Source organism: Podarcis bocagei (genome assembly GCF_964188305.1).
Source record: "Podarcis bocagei genome assembly, chromosome: 7".
NCBI classification, from domain to species: Eukaryota; Metazoa; Chordata; class Lepidosauria; order Squamata; family Lacertidae; genus Podarcis; species Podarcis bocagei.
In genome coordinates this window covers 61,197,808-61,218,115 of record NC_138132.1, presented here as the reverse complement: position 1 = coordinate 61,218,115, position 20,308 = coordinate 61,197,808, and the positions used below count along the sequence as shown (strand labels likewise).

The 20,308-nt window shown below is 43.9% G+C and overlaps 1 protein-coding gene across 7 annotated transcripts in view; it reads right to left on the bottom strand.

The window, feature by feature from the left end:
* Positions 1-20,308, bottom strand: part of MYLK3 (myosin light chain kinase 3) — a 29,295-nt gene that overhangs the window by 8,265 nt on the left and 722 nt on the right. For 2 of the 7 annotated variants that reach the window (XM_081201154.1, XM_081201158.1), the window contains exons 3-7: positions 7,576-7,666; positions 6,056-6,467; positions 3,704-4,266; positions 2,515-2,620; positions 626-719 (exon numbers count right to left, since the gene is read on the bottom strand). In XM_081201154.1, coding sequence (XP_081057280.1) covers positions 626-719; positions 2,515-2,620; positions 3,704-4,266; positions 6,056-6,467; positions 7,576-7,666 — 1,266 coding nt within the window. Of the gene's footprint in view, positions 1-625; positions 720-2,514; positions 2,621-3,703; positions 4,267-6,055; positions 6,468-7,575; positions 7,667-10,348; positions 11,049-15,927; positions 16,141-20,308 lie in introns of those variants that run through there. The other 5 variants (XM_081201156.1, XM_081201157.1, XM_081201152.1 and 2 more) reach the window with 5 other exon arrangements.

Here is a 20,308-nt window from a genome sequence, read left to right as displayed (position 1 = left end):
TGATTTCAATGGAGTCTAGCTTCCAGTTAAATGGTTTTTGGGTCGCACCAGCAAACTGCCCACCACAAACCAAGTGCATAACCTAAAAGGAATCAATATTCACTGTTGTGCATTTGCAGGCCTGGATCTGCTATTTGTGATCAAATGCAAACCTGTGTACAGTGTACCTGCGTACCATTCCTGATCTCTTCTCACAAACCCCAATTAGTCCCAGGATCTAACCCCACTGGGCTTTAGATTGTGGGAAGAACTATCCAGTCCTTCTATCCAGTCCTTCTAACAGCAAACTCAGCTGGCAAGTGCTGCCAAGTTTGTAACCAAAACAGATTCAGCTGAGAGAGGAGGTTGGTATCACCATGATTGGGAAGACCTCAAGGTTTGCAAAAATGCACAAAAAAAGCTTTTAAAAAGCTTTTTAAAAAAACAAAAACCAAAGAGCAGAAGAGCCCCCAAACAGCCTAATCAGGACTGAGGGTGCTCTGTAGCCATGGGGTTTAGAGAGAAGGCTAGAAAGGGAAAAGGGAGAGTAGGATATCTTGCTTGGCGGCAATGGCTAGACGTGGCTTGAAAGAAAAGGTCCCCACTCTTTGCCTTGCTTTTTTATTTTTAACGAGGATATAATTACCCTTTCTTTTGCTACTTTCACTTTGATGATCTTGGCTGCCAGGCAGAGTCCCGTTGACTTTTCGGTGCACTTGTGAACTTGACCAAAACGCCCCCTGTTGATGGAGAAGACAAAGCAGTGAAGCCCGGAGGGGAAGCGGCTTAGAGGCCCACTCACCGCAGACGCCTCCGGAGACAAACTATTCTTATCATCAATTAAAAATAACTTGGTACAAAGGGAACGGAATCATGGAGGTCGGGAGGTCTAAGGGCTCTTCTTTCTCCCAGCTTAGGGGGGGGATTAGGCTTGATCTTTCCAGCCAGTTGTCCAGTGCTTACGTTAAAATATTACACCCCATTTGTATTCCTCGTTTTCACCGTGGAATGACAACCTGACGGTGGTCTGTGTTGGGTTCCGTAACTGGACACGCCTGGTCTCTGTCCTTTAGCAACACATTACCGAAGCTTCCTTCGAGTGGATATTTCTGTGCTAAATCTGTTTGTTTCTAAATGATGCCAGAGTCAATAGCTACGGGCGGGCCTTCTCAATTTCTACATTACAACCTCAGTCCAGATGTTGGGAAATGTCAAAGTAACATTGTAGGGTTTTCTCCACTAAGTCCTACCCAGGATAGACCCATTCACATGAAAGGACCTGAGTAAGGCCCCATCTGCACGATGTGTTTAAAGCAGTATCATAGCACTTTAAACAGGCATGGCTCCACCCCAAAGAATCCTGGGAACTCTGGTTTGTTAAGGGTTATGAGAATTGTTAGGAGATCCATACGGCTACAGTTTCCAGAGTCTCCTAGGAAAAGAGACTAGTTGTTAAACCACTGTGGGAATTAAAAGGGCATTATTCAGAACTGCGGTTTGCACAACACACTAAGGAAGACCATCTTAGCTGCCTCTTAGTGCAGACCCAGGTCATAAAGCCCAAACTTCCACAGCCACTGCCTAACATGAACAAACATTGGCAAGACTGATAGCAACAGCAGCATAATTGGTCCATGCTTAAGATAATACTTTATTCTCTCACCAATTATGTTGTTTTAAATGTGCATTTTACATTCGACTTCCTTTATAATGTTAAGATAATTGGTTTTGAGTTTGTTGCTGTTGTTTACTCTGCTGCATTAAATGTATTCTGTACTTCACCTCCTTGGCAATGTTTTGTTTTGAAATCTTTTCAGGTTCCCATTAATCAAGTTGCTTTGAATGTACTCTATTTTATACTTGACTTTCTTGTGTAAGGTCTTATTCTGGATTGTTTCATTTGATGCTTTATTGCAAACCGCTTTTAGATTATTGTTTAAAAAATATATAAAGTGGTATAGAAATGAAATGAATAATAATGATAATTACAAAGATAAATGATTAAAAAATAGAAACAGTAACAATTAATTTCTCATGTATTCAAAATCCAATTAAAATGATGTAGTTGAATTAATTCAACAAAACTGATGGACTTGATCCGGTGGTACTAGCTTTTCAAAGTCTGATAGTTATTTACATCTCCAGTGCCCCGCTGCTACCCCCTTGCTTAGGAGTCAACTCTGAGGCATCTTCAGCCCCACAATAAAATATTTGAGGGGGCCAGGCTCCCCCTAAGTTGATGGGCATTGCCATTCAAATGGTGTGCATGCACCACATCATGTGATCGCTTATGCAGGATATAGCTTACCTGGGCCTCCTTCCAATATTTTATTAAAGTTGGCACCCCTGCTTGCTTAGGTAACCCAACCAACCTCCAGCAGCCACAACTGCCCACTTTGGGCCACACTGATCTTCCCTCTTCTTCTGGCTTGGCAACCATAACCCGTCTCTCACCCCTGGGTTTAGATGTTATCATACCTGGTATGATTTTTAAATATATAAAAATAATAAGGAGGGCGTTTTAGCGGGACTCACCCTCCCAAGACTTCGTGATGGCACACAGAGTAACACGCCGTCAGCTCAGTTTGCTTGATGCTCACGATCCGATGTTCAAAAGGAGCAGGAGGCGGAGGGCTGTCGTCTGAAGCAGAAACAAACCATGCTTATGGCACTAGTTTTTCTTGCGTGCACATGTAGTCAAAATCCAACTAAAACTATTTAGTTTAAATAAATCAACAAAATCTATTAGATCAACAGAATTTATTAACTTGATCCAATCATAACTGGTTATGGTGAGTACGCTCAACTAATTATTCCATGCAGCCTATAGGTCTTCGAGTGCTTCTGAAATCTGCCCAACCAGTTTGACATGAGGCTGTTAAAATGTCAAGAGTGTCTGTACGCTATAGGCAATTATGCCTATATTGTGTGATGTCCCACCCACTTGAAAATCATTGTCTTCCTCACAGTTTTGCCATGCCTTTCACCAGCCAAGGGAATGTGTACAAAAATGTCTGTACTGGGGTTAAAGTGTGCATACAAAATGCATATATTGGGATGCAAAAATGCATTACATTAGGAACCTCTTTGCAAAAATTATGCATGTTAGACAAAGTGGCATACCAAATTAACACTAAGATACCGGTGAATCTTCATCAGGACTTTTTTTTTAAATGCAAAGTGAAGTGGAAATGAAAGGAATGGAATTTAAGACTGGAAAAATGAGAAGCTGAAGGGAGCCAGAATTGACCAATTCATCTCAATGACCTATTTGCAAATTAAGCCCCTACTGTCCCCCCACCCCTGGTCTGAAAGCCCGTGTTATGTTCACAGGTGGATTTCTATATTGGGGAAATAAAATTTCCAATAATAAAATAAAATAAAAAATGAAAGCCCTCCCTTGCTGGACCTTAACAGGTCTTTGTCTGGTCAGTGGGTTGATAGGAAACTTCTAATGAAACTAATGAAAGGGCCAAAGCTCACTGGAGGAGCATCTGCTTGGCATGTCCCAGATTCAACTCCTGGCATCTCCAGGTAGGACCACAAGAACCCCCTTCCTGAAATCATGGAGCTGCTGCTGCCTGTCAGTGTGGACAATATTGCACTCAATGGACATAGTGTCCAACCCCCTCCTCAATGCCACTGAATCAGTTTCAAAATATTTTTGATTTGTAGTGTCCATGTGACCCAGGCGTGTCTGGGTAGCACATGTCCCGCTTCTTACCAATGATGACCTCCTCCACTTTACCGGCTGCTAAAGACGCAGCATCTTCAGTCGGTTTTGTGGCAACCTGACTGGGTCTTCTTCTCTCTTCCCTTTCTGCAGGTGAGCTACCCGATTCCACAGTCTCCAATCTGCCGTCTTTCACAGAGTCTTTCGTTATCCTTGTCATTTCCTTGGGAGCTTTCACTTTGCCTCCTGGATCTTTCCCAGAGTCCCTTGCCACTGAATTTGGGCATGGAGCCATTTTGCATTTGACTTCTGCTCTCCCTTCGGTCTTCTTAAGTGGTGACGGAGGAGGAGGACCCATCAGTTTGGGCACCTGCTCAGATTGCTTATCCGAAGACTTTGCCCCTCTTGGTTCTTGGGCTGGCTCAGCCCTGCTGTTCTTCGAGGGCTGCTTAGCTTTACAAGAGTCTGGCAAGCACTTTGTTCCTTCACCTTTTGATAGCGGTGGGCAAATTGCTGGTGCTCCATTGCTGTTGCCTCCTTGACTTCCAACACCAGCTTCTTTCCCCTTCGACGCTTTGTCTTGGGCATCGCTCATTTCCATGTTGATCGAAAGCCTGCAGAGCAAACACTTTTCAGTTTCAGATGTTTCCTTGTGAACTTTTAGCTCCGTGGTTCCCAAACTTATTTGGGCCACTTCCCCCTTAGTTCCACAAACTCATCCTCAGTGCTCCCTATCCTACCCCATGAAAAGCATTGTTCACAATTGCATTCTGCACAACCCACTAAAGAAGATAATACGACAATAAAATTCAAAGCAGTAACAATTAATTGCACATTTAGTCAAAATCCAATTAAAACTATTTAGTTTGATTAAATCGACCAAATGGATGAACTTGATCCACTGATACCAGCTTTTCAAAGTCTGACGGTCATTTGCATCTCTAGCACCTCCCTGCCAAACCCTTGCCTCTTAGCGCCCTACTAGATAATCCCACTGCCCCATTTGGGAGCCACTGTTTTAGCTGGCCCTAATGAAGGTATTACCTTTGTGGGGTTTTTTCTTCCTACTGGAAATATGATTCAGAGCAGCTGTGCCAGCTGAGGCTGATGGGAGTTGTAGTTCCAAACACCTAGAGGTTGCGGAAGGCTGACCTACCCTAATTAAATCTGCAGAATACTTCTTTCACTTAAGACTATTGCAAGGTGAAAACTTCAGTTTTTGCAGCATGACCAATCTGACCGTAATTCAAGGTATCGCCTGATCAAGTTTTCAACATGGCAGGAACACAAAGTAACCTGTTTGGTGCAATGCCTGTATTTCTAATACTGCCATCTGCTGGACACAACCTATGCAAACTTGCGGTCCCTTGTCTCTCCCTGCCTCTCTGCAACAGTCCAGAGCCTGCCACCCAAAGGCAATTGCTTCCCCTAGCCTCATGCGCAGGCTGTCCCTGGTTGCTGAATGGATTTATTTGTCAATAACATTGTTCCAAAAGCCTGCAGTGGAGGGAATTTTTTTGTGTTTGTTTGTTTGTTTTAAGTATATAACCCTGGATCTAAAGAGCATCTTGCAGTGGCGTAGCGTGGGGGGTGCAGGGGGGGCCAGCCGCAACATCTGGGGGTTAGGGTTAGGGGGCACAAATCCATGGGTTAGGGGGCGCAAATCCACAGGTTAGGGGGCGCAAATTACTTGCCTTGCCCCGGGTGCTGACAACCCACGCTACACCACTGGCATCTTGTAGCATGAGCAATGCCCCTCCTCGGCCACATTTTGTATACAGCTTTCGTACTCTGGTTCAAGAGTGGCCAACATGGTGCCCTCCAGTCCAGATAAGAACGTAAGAAGAGCCTGCTGGATTAGGCCAATGACCCACCTAGCTCAGCATCCTATTCTCACAGCTGTCAACCAGATGCCCGCAATGAGAAACCCACAAGCAAGACCCAAGCATGAGAGCACTCTCTCCTGTGTTTTCCAGCAACTGGCATTCTGAAGCATTTTACGAGAAAATAAGAAGCTATGCCAAAGGTGGGGAACCCGATGTCTGAATGTGGCTCTCTGGGCTTTTCTATCCAGCCCTCAGGACTTTCCCCAGGCCCCTTCCCCAGGTAATACCCCTCAGCTACCCTGCTCTGATGCCTCCCTTGAGAACTTTTGTCTGCTTAGAATGTGTCCTTGAACTGCAACCACGCCCCTTGTTTGCCTGGGAGGAGAGACAGACCTGTCTCTCAAAGGCTCTGGCTTTTGCATGGTTGGAACGTAGCCTCCCCTACAAAATTATGAGTCTCCTCTGTTGCTCCACCCACTTTTATCCCTGACCACCACCACCACCATGAGCATGCAATCCCCAGAAGCCTTGTTTGCAAGGTGAAAAAGCTTTGCCCACCTCTAGGCTATGCCATTACCTTGTCCGTATAACTTCACCACCAGGCTTAGAGGCAGATGACACAGTTTTCACAGAAGGAGCACCAAGCCGGGAAACCTCGTTTTCATTTCCCTTTGCTTTTGGATTGACATGCTTCTTAAGAGGATCTTCCAGGCCAGAGGCTTTGTCTGTCTTCTGGCATCCAGCTGGATTGCCGCTGCTTATGCAGGAGAGGCCATTGTTCTGGAGCACGGCACTGACCCCAGCAGCGTCCTTTTGCTTTGGGCAAGCTATGGGGTCACCTGCCTGTCCCTGCGCTTCTTTGGTTTCCAACTGGGCTGCCTGCTGTTCTGTATGTGGACTGCAGTCAACTTTTGAAAGGACCGGAGCAGCCACGTTCACCTTTTCACATGCTCCATCATCGCCATCCAACTTTTTCTCCCTTTTGTTTCCTAAAGACAGAAATGATACGAACAGAGAAAGCATTGGATGAACCATTAGTGGAAGGCGGTATATATGGGATGGAGGACCCACTTTGCAAAAAGAAAAAGAAAAAAAGATGGGAGAGCATTTCCTAAGACTCCATCTGCACTGTACATTTAAAGCAGCACCACACCATTTCAAGCAGTTATTACTTCTCCCATAGAATCTTAAAAATGATGCTCCCTGTATCAGTTGCATGGGATGTGTATGTTGGTCCTTAAGACTAAGGCTTGATAGGTGTGTCTTCATTGTAAAAACTTTGGGGAGCCTCTGAATAAGGATGTATATTCTCTGGGGGGAAGTATTAAATCATAGAATTTTATATGTAGGAATCAAATCTGCTGCCTTGGAACTGTAGTTTGCTAAGGGTGCTGAGAGTTGTTTGGAGGCCCCCTATTTCCCCCTCAGAGCTACAATTCCCAGAGTTCCCTGGGAAGAGGGATCAATTGTTAAACCACTCTGAAAATTATACCTCTGGGAGGAAAGTAAGAATCACTGAACACTATTTTTTAAAAAAGAGAGAAACAGAAACAAATGCAGTTCCCAGGATTCTTTGGGAGCAGCTACTGTAAAGTGGTATCGGGGGTAGACTCTGGTCTTTCAAATTTCAGCGGTGCCCTGTGCGAGGCCAAAATTGGGTGCCACAGCCACATCTCGCCTTCCATTCTGTGTGTGCACTACATTTATTATTATTAGTAGTAGTAGTAGTAGTAGTAGTAGTAGTAGTAGTATACCACCTTATACACACAGATCTCAGGGCAGTTCATGAGATAAAATCACAATAAAAACAAAAACAACCCAATAACTCCACACACACATTTTAAAAGGGCATTGGATGTCGAGCAACCAAAGGCCAGGTTAAAGAGAAATGTTTTTGTCTGGCACTTAAAGGTGTAGAACGAATATTTGAAATCAAGAAATAAAATAAACATTTAGCTCATTTGTTGCATTTCTTATCTTATTAAGACCCCAACTTGAGTGAAGGTCCTGATATTGGCCAAAGTGCCATGAAATTTCTCAGCAATCGACGCTGTGCCCGCTCTGCAAATCTGTTCAGTGTGATACGTTTATAGATACCTTTCAAGGAGTACTTGCCTTCTGCCTGGATTCCTTTGCTGCTAGGTGCATGCTTCCCTTTTGCACCTTTTTCTTCTGGTTTATCTTTAGTCTAAAAGGGGGGAAAGGGAAAGTCTGGTCAATGTAAGAAGAGCCTGCTGGATCAGGGCCAATGGCCCATCTAGTCCCATATTCTGTTCTCCCAACCAACCAGGGGCCAGCCAGATGCCTCAGTGGGAAGCCTGCAAGCAGGCAATGAGTACAAGAGCAGGACTAGTAGCTCTTGACAAGTCTTAGCCTTCATGAGTTTGTCTTATCCCTCCCTCCCACAAGCCATGCAAGTCGGTGGCCATCCCAAAATCTTGCGGTCGGGGATGAGCAAAGGAACATTAGAAGAACTCTGCCTACTAGAAGCCCAGAACAACACCTGAGGGCATCTGCACTCTCACCATTTGTGATTCTCAGCCGCTGGATATTCAGAGGGATTATTATTATTATTATTATTATTATTATTATTATTATTATTATTATTATTATTTATACCCCACCCATCTGGCTGGGTTTCCCCAGCCACTCTGGGCGGCTTCCAACCAAATATTAAAAACAATACAGCATCAAACATTAAAAACTTCACTAAACAGGGCTGCCTTCAGTTGTCTTTTAAAAGTAAAATAGTTGCTTATTGCCTTGACAGCTGCTGGGAGGGTGTTCCACAGGGCAGGCACCACTACCAAGAAGGCCCTCTGCCTGGTTCCCTATAACCTCACTTCTCACAGCGAGGGAACTTCCAGAAGGCCCTCGGAGCTGGGCCTCAGTGTCTGGGCTGGACAATGGGGGTGGAGATGCTCCTTCAGGTATACAGGACCGAGGCCGTTTAGGGCTTCATCCAATAATGGAGGGGGAACATAGCCATTGCGGCTAATAGCCACCCACTTGCCACGGTTAACTTGCAAAGGTTAAACCTTTCCCCTCATTTACTTCCCTTGGTGTCATTTTCAGATTCGGGCTGGGAAGCGTTTGGTCAAAATGGCCTCAGTGTCCTTGCCATGGAAATCAATGCTCCTTCCCTTGCCCTCTCCCTCTGGACCCAATCCATATCACTGCACAGCAAGTAAGAGGAGGTGGTTTCTCGACTTCCTTGCTCCACCACTTCGATGTGTGCAATGAACATTTCTGCAAGGCTGTTTGTTCTGCCTGCGTTCAGAGTTGCATCTTTCGGTGTAGCAGCACCAGTGGTTTGAAACTCCCTGCATGTTTAACATTAGGCTGGAGGCTTACCTAGAGTTGCCCTTGTCAAGGAGCTGTGTCGGCAACACACACACACACACACACACACACACACACACACACACACACATCACTTTACAGTGGTACCTCGGGTTACATACGCTTCAGGTTACATACGCTTCAGGTTACACACTCCACTAACCCAGAAATAGTGCTTCAGGTTAAGAACTTAGCTTCAGGATGAGAACAGAAATTGTGTTCTGGCAGTGCGGCAGCAGCAGTAGGCCCCATTAGCTAAAGTGGTGCTTCAGGTTAAGAACAGTTTCAGGTTAAGAACGGACCTCCGGAACGAATTAAGTACTTAACCCACTGTACTACAATAGACATATTAGAAACTACTACATTTTACATGACCCAAGTACTTAAAGCATCCAGAGTGAGGCGAGGAGGAAGGGCGGAGGGGGGGGGAATGCACATGTTTGTGCCATAGTGCCATGAGGTCTAGAAGCTTCTCTTGCAGTTTGATCTTGCCGTGACAGCTGCAGCACATTGCCACATGCATATACCATGCACCCTATAGTCTCCAGCAGTCTACCTTCATACCGCCTTGCCATTTCTCCTACTACTCAGCTCCCAGCTCTTGTCTAAACTCACGACCTTACACAGATAACTGGAGACATGTTTCTGGGGTGATTTTTGTGCGTGCGCACATGCACACCAGGCCTGCACCCCCTTGCTAATACTGTTACACTTGATAATACTGGCGCCATCTCCTGCTACAAATGAATCTCAACAAGTCTATCCAGACAAAAGAACTTAAGGAAAGATCGTCTGGATCGGGGGGGGGGGGCATCTGCTCCAGCCCTCTTGGTGATGAGTTACCGAAATTTAGACAACACGTAACAAAGGCAAAACAGATAAAATTAACTGAACACATAAACAAATACAATGAAACAGTGGTGCTATGTGTCAAGACAGCTCTTTTAGCAATTCATAAACAGAAACAAAAAAAGAATGTAAAGGCTTATAGAATATGTCTGCCTGAAAACTAAAAAATTATTTCTCTTTCAGGAAGTATAATCAGATGAAAGGATGGGCAGAATACCATGACAGAGAGAATGCTAAACTTAGCATTGAATCCTACAGTTCCAGGGCACAAACAATTTTATTCAAAAACTATCAACATTACATCCAGTTTCTTTCAGTGGTCAGCCAGCTGCCCATGGGAAATATTAATCCAGCAAATATTGAAAATATGTTCCTTAGTTATGTATACTTGGTTTTCTGTTTTAAAATTTTCATATATTTTTACCACTTCAAGGTCCTGATTCATCAGTTGAAGACCAGTTGTCTGGAATATAAAATCAGACACAGTGGGAGGGGATCTAAAGTATATTGTTGGACCACAGCTCCCAACATTGCTGGCCATTGATCATGCTAGCTAGGACTGATAGAGGCCAACACCACCTGGAGGGTCATGGGTTCCCCATCCCACTAAATAAATGTGATAAGATTTCTACTAATGCAGGAGGTCTTGAACAAGCAACGTGGGGAGAGGGGGACTCACCTCTTCTGTGGTTTCAACCAGGCTCCCTTTCTGCCAAGGGACAACACCCTTCAGGATAAAATCCACCACCTTTGAGTTTTTGAAAGTCTCCCCCAAACATTTCACAACCTTGTCCACCGAGTCCACCATTTTCTCCATCTTCTCCAGCCTCTCCCTGTACTTTGAAGCATCTTGATGGGTCACTTTTATAAGCTTCAGGATCTCGGTACATGTGCTTTGGGTGTCCATTTGGTGAACCCCGTCTTCAAATTTCAGGCCCCTTTTTACTCCACCGATCTGGTCGGCAGGCGTCCGTGAGACGGTGAGCCTGTGAAGGCCTTTCCCCAAATCATCGATCCCTTGGTTAACCTTCTGAAGCTTTCCCGTCATGTCTTCTTGAAAATTCAGCAGTTTGTCTACCTTCTCGTTGAGAAGGTTCAGTTTTTGGTCCATTGTGCTTAAACTGTTCCCTTTCGTAACCTGTGACTTATTTACAAACTCTTCGTCGATCTCCTGGTTGCTTTCAGACATCGTGGCAAAAAAAATAAAAAATGGATTAGGCAGGTAGCCCCATTACTTGTTGAAATTAGAGGATAGCTCTATGAAATTCCATCTCGAGTTGGAAAGGAAGGAAAATTCTAGAACACTTTGTGAGGGCGTCACTAATTAGCTGCTATGTAAGATATTCCTCCTGCAGGCTTATAATGATGATCTTAACTTGGCGGTGGGCTTGAGGGATATCTCCCCCTCCCTCTTGGCCTTCTGACGTCACAGAATCGTTTAAAATTCTTTCCTTGAGAGGCTGTTGATAACCAAGCATGTTGAGAATTGGCAATGGTCATGTAGCAGACATCCCCACCCAGAGAAAGGAGAGGGCAAGAATGTTTTGCTGTTTTTCCCCTACTCCTTGGGGAAGGCCAGCGGTGTGCACTGAAACCACATAAAATCCTTTGCTTCGTCCCAAAAGGAAAGGATGGAATTGAGCTGGATACAACATGGTATAGCCTAAAAGAAGCCAGCATTGTGAAAGCAGAAATGTGCGCACAATGATCAAAACACATACATGCCTTCCGTGCCCAAGCTTGGCCGGCAGTTGAAATTTAAAAATAGACCGTCATGACAGCGATATGGAGTATATATCTACTGCCAGCATGCCTTTGTCAACTGAAACAACTCAAACTGAATTCTTCATTCGGTGCCAAGAGAACCCCCAGTGTAAAAGGAAAACGGGGGAGAGAAAATCTGCGCAGAATGGCATGTCAACATTGTTTCCACAATTAACGGTAAAATAATTAGCCCTCAAAAATGATTTTCCCACAAAAATTACTGAGGCTCTAACGCTGGAAATGTTTGCAGCACCTGAATCTCACTGAAATCATTGGGCCAGGCTAATTCTTACAAGCTTTTGATTATGTGTTTGTTTTGGTAGTTCCATCTGTACCAAGGTGTGTGTGTGTGTGTGTGTGAGAGAGAGAGAGAGAGAGAGAGAGAGAGAGAGAGAGAGAGAGAGAAAGAGAGAGAGTGTGTCAGTATCTTCTTTCCATTAGCAGTAACTGGATTATTTCCTGGAGGGGCAGGGACAACTCCCAGCCACCACACCAACCATGGGAATAGCTCCCCAAGCAGTCCCTTTCGATACCCGGGTCTCCCACAACCTTCCTCTCAGTGTGTGCTCTCTGGCACATGCTCACCTGCCAACTTAGATCTCTGTGACATTTTCATTTGACGTCAGTCGCACGTACAAGAATAATTTATCAGTTGAAGCTTAGGCTCAGCAGTTCCACAACAACAGAGAGCCAAGGAAGGGGTAACAGCTTGAGCAGAGGAGCAGTCATGCCTGGCAACAGCAATACTTAGCTGTCAAGCATTCAAAGCACTGCACATTGGTTCTCTTGTTGCAAACCTCACAACGACCCTATGAGGTAGGCCAAGACCATTATCATCTTGCTGTGGGGGCAGGGGTCCAAGTCCTTCCAAGAAGAATATCCAGCGCATTCACAGCAGAGATGCAATTCAGACCAAGAACTCTTTCATTTACAGCTTAATTAATTTTTAAAAGCTACTGCTATTTTGAGAAGAAGTTCTTGGATCTTAATACTTTGCCAATTGGTGCCTTGCAACATCTGGATTTGGCTAATGAGCTCTCAAGAATGATATGCCTGGTTCCTTCACTGTCTGCTGTAGGAAAGGCAATGAAGACTATTTTATTTACCACAGGTGTGCACAGAAGGTAAATCTGAATCTACTGGTAGATCTCTGGGTGATTTCTAGTAGAGAAGCAAGAGTTTCTGATCACCTAACCACAGTATTCATTCATTGGTTTATTTATATACAGTGGTACCTCAGGTTACAAACGCTTCAGGTTACAAATGCTTCGGCTTACAGTCTCCACTAACCCGGAAGTAGTACCTCGGGTTAAGAACTTTACCTCAGGATGAGAACAGAAATCACATGGCGGCAGTGGGAGGCCCCATTAGCTAAAGTGGTACCTCAGGTTAAGAACATTTTCAGGTTAAGAACAGACCTCCAGAACAAATTAAGTTTGTAACCAGAGGTACCACTGTACTGCTTTTCGCCCAAACTGCCCCCCCAACACACAAGCGGGAAACCAATTAAAACAAATACAGGATATAATAGAAGTACAGTAAATGCAAATGCACAATAAATAAATACAATAAGTTAATACAAATATAAAAGAGCAAAAACCACCAGAAGCACCATCAATCATATTGAAAATACATACACGAGCCACATTCATACTGTCACCAGAGATACAGCTCCTCAGCATCTACCGCTCGTGTAGAAGTCACGTTGACTCACATCTTTGTACCTGCTTCTCTCTGTCACCCAGGAGCAAGCCCATCCTCAGAAGCATCATCAAAGGGAACGTTCTCAGCCTCACCATATCCCAAAGGAGATACCCAAAAGGGTATCAACTCTTTTGATGTCTTCCTTTTGGTGTCTCCCCACTTGGAGCCACATTCCCAGGGCTGGTCTGCCAGCAGCAACTGACCACCTACAGAAGCCTCCACATGAATCAGCTTGCCTCTAAAAACAGCTACAGGCCTGGCAAAATCCCTCAGTTCCCTGCGAAGAGGGTCAATTTTTAAACCACACTGGAGATTGTAGTTCTGTGCAGAGGTCTCCTAACAACTCTCAGCACCCTTAACAAACAACAGTTCCCACGGTTCTTTGAGGGAACCTATGACCGTTTAAAGTCATATGAAGATACTTAAAATGTAACGTGCAGGTGGGGCCCATGAGCCTGGGTTCAGAGTACATGTGGAGCAAAACTTTGGCTTAGCTCAGCATGACGTAGAAGTAAAAAGTTATGGAAGGAGCAATGAGGCTGCAAGTGACTCTCTAGGAAGCTGCATTCATGTGGTCCCAGGTAAACCATGGTTTGGCTTACCATGACACTGGAGTTAGGCCATTAATGGTCCCTTCAGATGCCCTTTCCATTGTGCATCCATGATCATTTGTATTGGGGCAGTTATACATGATGTGTTTTCTTTTTTTCTTTTTTAAATAATATTTATTAAATTTTCCATTTTAACAATCCTAGAAAGCCACATTAAAACATTCCAAATTATGATACAATAAAAAAACAACAACAAATATTCAATGCCAAATTATACATCTTTTGGGTGACTTCCCATGCTCTGAAGTTTTCAATATTGTTTGTACCTGCAAAAATTTAAGGGTAGACATACTGTTTCACTTCCAATCAACTCCTTGCCAAAATTCTGCAACTTTTTATACCACAAATATTCCTGTCTACTTTATTTCTTAACTACCCACAAGCAGGCCCCCAGCGCAAGAGCCCTCTCCCCTCCTGTGGTTTCCCGCAACTGGTAGTCAGAAGCATGGCTACCTCCAACAGTGGAGGTAGAGCCGAGCCATTGTGGCTAGCAGCCATTGGTAGCGTTACCCTCCATGACTTTGTCCAACCCTCTTTTAAAGACATCCAAGTTGGTGGCCATCTAACGATCAACACATTTGCTTGGAAATAAGCCCTCATTCTGATGTAGAAAAGTATGATTCTATGATTCTATTATATATTTTCAAGGTGAAAACCGTAAGAGGAGCACAGTGGCGTAGTGTGGGGGGTGCAGGGGGGCCGGCTGCACCGGGTGCAACATCTGGGGGTTAGGGTTAGGGGGCACAAATCCACGGGTTAGGGGGCGCAAATTACTTGCCTTGCCCCGGGTGCTGACAACCCACGCTACGCCACTGGAGGAGCACCTGTAACTACCATAACATCTCTATAGTTGGCTGGTTGCCCGTCAATTATAAAATGACGGTGATGGAGACAACTGATATTCTACGATATCAGTGCCAAGTCAGGCGCTGATATGGAGCCTATTTGCAACTGCCACACCATCTGCCTTTAACCGGGTGGTCATTTGTGGGTGGAGCAGGGAAGGGCTGTGGGGCCTAGAATTTTAGCACCAAAGTCCAGCCCTAGCTGCATTACTGTTCTTCGCTGAAAATAAATTGTGGATTTAAGGGATTAGAAAAACTGTGGACAACTTTAGGCCTCCACTACAACTCTCACTTCTAGATTTACTGGCTGGTTCTGATGAGTGATGGAGCTCAACAACATCTGGAGCGTCACAAGGTCCCCAATCCCAGGATTAGAGGAATGCACATTTAAAAGCAAAGGTTTCTATCCTTTAAGTAAACCACCAAGGTTATTACTCATTCTCCACCCCTCAAAAGCTCCCTCTCTCCCTGCCATCTCTGATAAATGATTAAGTGACATACTCAGAGAAAAACTAGAAACGAAGAATCTAACTTTCTTTCTTTCTTTCTTTCTTTCTTTCTTTCTTTCTTTCTTTCTTTCCCAAAATTTTTTATTCATTTTATAACACAAATAAAAAACACAAACAGAAAAGACAAACAATACAAACAAATTCTTGTCATATCCTTATTTTTCTAAACATTGTTAAGTGGGCTTCCCCAAGTCCCACCTATCTGATTTTCATTTTATGCTGTGTTGCTTTCTTGGGCAAAAAGAAGAAGAACTGAACAGTTTTCAGTAGGAAACTCCTTGAAGTTCATCCCTCTCTTTGCATGATTTGTGACAGCTTTCCAGTGAAACCATTCCAGACCTTACTCCCCAACCTCCAATGATGATGTATTATTAACACATATAGGACAGGACAGAGGAAAACAACAACACAATGGTGATAAGATTTGGAAGAAAAGCAGAACAAAATGAAAATACGTAATTTAAATAGGATCCATTCTGGACAAACACACACACAGATCCCTTGTTGTATTTATGACTTTTTATTCATTATTATCAATCTGGTCCTCTCTTATGCCACTATTCATCGACAGGACTGCAGCGTAGCATGCATCCAAACAGTGCACATCAATGAGATTTACAATAAAAAATAAAAAATGTACAATCTCTAGTGACCTAGAGATGTAAAACATCTCTAGGTCACTTGGAAAATGACTAACTTGGAAAGGGTCTGGATATCTGAGTCAAAATGTGACACAGTCAATTAGACCTTACATACAAGCAGTTTTTAAAGTTACTTTAAAATATATATATATTTACAAATATATAAATATATATATTTGCTTACCGCAAACTTCTTTATGTAATCGGAAACGCAAGACCCTCCCATGCTCAAGCGAAGCGTCTTATGCAATGGGGATCCTTGATACAGCGTCCCCATTCCCTCCCCCTTTGGCCTTGTTGCTGGGCCAAACCACCAAGGCGCCCTGCAGCTATTGACTGCATTAAGAAACAAAGCCTCTGTGGACATTGCCATAACAGGCATTCCGCTTTATCTGCCACTACACAAGGCATTTCAGCCACTTCCTTATCTCCCAAGCCCTGGCTTTTATCTGTATTCCTACAGCTCACTTCCTGGGTCACTGATAAAGTCTGTGGGTGCAAAAACAGAGGATGCTGTTAATTTAAAGTCCGCCCCCCCCAAGAGGGCACCCTCCCCCCTCCACATTGTTACCCCTTGTAATTTGGCTATTGGATGAGCAAAAAATGTGTGTGAAAGGTATAAGGATGAGCAAGAAGCAACTTGGTTGGCTTTAAAAGAGGATTAGACAAATTCATGGAAATTATTTTAATTATTTTGATTACAGTATTATTCATGGAAATTTATTTTGATTATATATTTTGTGGTTTTATATTTTGATTTTGTTCTGTGAACCGCCCCGAGACCTCCGTGTATAGGGCGGTATATAGATTCAATAAATAATAATAAAATAATAATGTTGATGGCTACTCAGCATGGCTGTGCTCTGCCTCCACAGTCAGAGGCAGTGTCTGAATACCAGTTGCTGGAAACTTGTGAAGCTTATGAATCTGCCTTGTTTTCATCAACCATAGTTATGGTTAGGCACAGATGAGGGTTCAGGCAACGCACTAAACAGAAGGGAAAGCTTCTGCTCTCTTTTTGACTACACTGGAGGAAGGGAAGTGTGAGCCCAGTGGGAGGCCATGCCCATTCTTGTAACACCAAACTATGGTTTGCTATGCCATCACTGTACAGAATCCATTGAGTTGGCCAGAAATTCTCTTGATCCTCATTGCCAACAATGAAGACCTAACTTTGGAATAAGGGTGTGACTCCACTGGCCCATATCCCTCCATCCCCAATACTTCTCTCTCCTTTTCACAATGCTTATTTGCCCTTGAGGGTGAGGAACGGGCTTCCTTGTGCCTGTGAAACACAGTGCATAGGACTGAATAGGCTGATTGACAATACAAGTGCTCAATAGGAATAGTCATGAGGCCTCGAAACACAGGGAGGGCTGATTCTCCCCGCCCCCACCCCCCACCCCCCGCATGATGCCCCGAGTTGGGAGGTGGGGACACTTACCTCAAACTACCCAGAGTGCTTGTCTCTGAAGCAGTTTTAATCCACTGGGCCAGGCTAGCTTGTTTCTCCTAGGGCAAATATGTCAATCTCAGTTTCTCTTGGCATCTCATGTGCAACTCTTGAAGGAGGGCTATGTCGTTTTGGAAGGGTATATTGTTTCGGAAAGTATGAATGGCAAGTGCACCATTCAATGAAAACTGAATTTAATTTCTCATAAGAAGAGCCTGCTGGATCAGGCCAAAGGCCCATGTAGTACAGCAGTCCTGTCCACACAATAGCCAAGCAGATGCTTCCAGATGTGGAGGCACAGCATAGCCATCTTGGCTAGTAGCCACTGATAGCCCTTCCCACCCCCATGAACGATGGCTTGAGGACACCTTGTTTCCACTAACCACAGCTAAGATGTACCTCTGTCTGATTGAGATTAAATGACAAATAAACAAATAGAAACCTGAAGTGAATGTTTCCAGAAGGCTCTTCACAGCTGCATGCAGAAGGTCCCAGGTTCAAGAACCAGCACGTCTAGCTAGTGCTGGAAAAGGCCCCTGTCTGAAACCCTGGAGAGCAATTCCCTGTGAGTGTATCAGTGTTTCCCGAACTTGTGTATCCAGCTGTTTTTGGACTACAACTCCCATAACTCCAAGCTAGCAGGACCAGTGGGCAGGAATGGTGGGAATTGTAGTCCAAAAACAGCTGGAGACCCAAGTTTGGGGAACCCTGGTTTAGATAGTACTGAACAAAATGGAACAATGGTCTGTTTTGCTACAAACCAGCTTCCTGCCACTCTCAGCTGAAGCTATGTGCATCAGTCTCATTCCCTAGCGACAGAGGCAAAATTCAGACAGCGAACTTCCTGGATCATAGATCTTAGCCATTAAGCTCCACCCGCAGAAAAAAAGAGCTTATTGAAGGAAGTGATGCAAATGTGATAAACAACCATGTTTAGATAGGGGCACTTCTGGCAAGTCAATATTTTTGTTTGCAAATAACACTATTATCCTGTGCTTTGCAGAGGAGAGGCGTTCAGATAGCGGCAAATGCACGTAGAACTAGCGAGTGCCAAAGAAGAAAAAGGACAAGGCTTGCGTGATTGAGTGGGTCCCCGTTAGGAAATTTGGCAGCCAGGCTGGAACAAACACACTCACCACCCTGCCACCCTCCATTAGCGGCTCTAAATAGAGAATGCTAGTGTAAAAGGACACCTCGCCCGTCCTGCATTGTCTTCAATCAATGCATGTCTTACATGCAATTCGTGGAGATAATTCCACTGATCGATCAGCTTCTCTGAGCCATTCTGCTTTATCTTCTGCAAGCCAGAATATGTTGTTCCTCTTCATATTTCTCAGATTCAAAAAGAGGCAGGCAGGGAGAAAGCAAACGTGTTTGGCATTTGGGAGGAAAAGTCAAATGGCCAGCATGTTCTTCATTTGGCGTTACAAATCTGTTAACCCACACTGTTCCCAAGAGAATATTGGAAGCGGGAACATGGCTGTGAGAGAACTGCTTCCAAGAGAGGTTTTGCAGCACAGATAATTTCAGATACTGATTTAAAAAAAAAAAAAGTCTTATGCCACCTACTCCAAACAGAATGGCTCCCAAACACTAGACTTTAATAACATTTCAAAAATATGTACCAGCAAAGTCAAGCCATCAAATTCCCAAGACAAAGGCTAGTCCATAGTTTGGTGCTACACAAAGGTACCTGGAAGTCTAAAGCTCATACAAAGTTTCCTTCTCATTTTGTACTACTTCCTGGTTTGTGGCAAACCATAGTTTGTCATTGCATCTGAACTGCCAAGCTGTAGTTTACAACTGTCCTGCAAATCAGAATTGCAAACCGGTGTCTGGTTATGGTTTGAAACCCATAGACTCGGATATCCAAACGAGAGTGCCCTTCCATTTGCAGAAGAGACTGCAATCCAGCAGAGAATTTCACTGCTGCCTGCAGCCCCCTTGCCATTTCCCATAAAAATGGCTGTACCACACACACACACGGCACCCTTCCACTTTCAGGAGATGAAAGAACGCTGGTTCATGAGCAGACTTCCGTTTAGGGATCTCTGGACCCAACCCATAGTTTCCTGTTTCGACGTAACAACCAGCTATGGTTTTCTAAAACCCAGGAAGCAGCCAATTACTCTGAGGGGTGTGTGTGCCTCTTTCAAGGCTTGCTTTCATAGCTCCAAGCTACATTTTGCCATTTTGTCTGAACTGAGTCAAATAGCACTGTCAGCCAAGTAGCTGACAATTTTCAATATTATGCGAGAGATCAAGAAAACATAACAAGAAAATGTGCCCCGTTCCCGCAAGAGAACATATACTGCTCCTGTTACAATGAGACAGCGTGACGGTTGAATTCAAAGAATGGAACTAGATGGGAATAAGAGACACATGATTTGTGCTGACATTCAGGGCAGAGAGATGCAATCCCACTTTGCCTACTCTTTGTGTCTGCAAAAGTTCCAGGGTGGACAGACTGCTTCATTTGCAATCATTGTGTGTCCTACAACTTCCTGATAAAATCCTCTAACTTTTCATACTGCCATGTTCTGGAGTTATTGTTTTTCCTTCCACTTTTGTTGCTCTGTGGAACAAGAGTGTACCTCCAGATGGCAATAATGCAACAACATTAAGGAGGTATTACAAAACATTATATTGTGGTTGTTACTGATTTATTAATCATCTTCTAAACCACCACCACAAGGTGATTTACACGTAAAAAGAGTTGCAAACACAGAAACATATATATTTAAATCAAGACAGAAGAACCCACTTTGGAACTCCCTGCCTATTGATACCAGGCAGGTGCCTTCACTGTACTCTTTTAAGCTCCTGCTGAAAGCATTTTTCTTTAGACAAGCCTACCAAGATAGCCAGAATGTTCATGCTTATTTCAGTTATTTGTTTATTGCTGCTTTAAATTTGTTCAATTGCTTTCAATTATTGTTGTCCATTGTTTTTATTGGAAAAAATATATCATTTTATCCTTTTTGATCAAACTGCTTTGATCCTGGGAAAGCTTGTCAGAACAAGCATGTCTTCAATTGTTTCCAGAAAGTGAAGATTGCGTGCACCTGTCGCATCTCAACAGGAATGCTAAGAAAGCAGCACAATGTGTGGA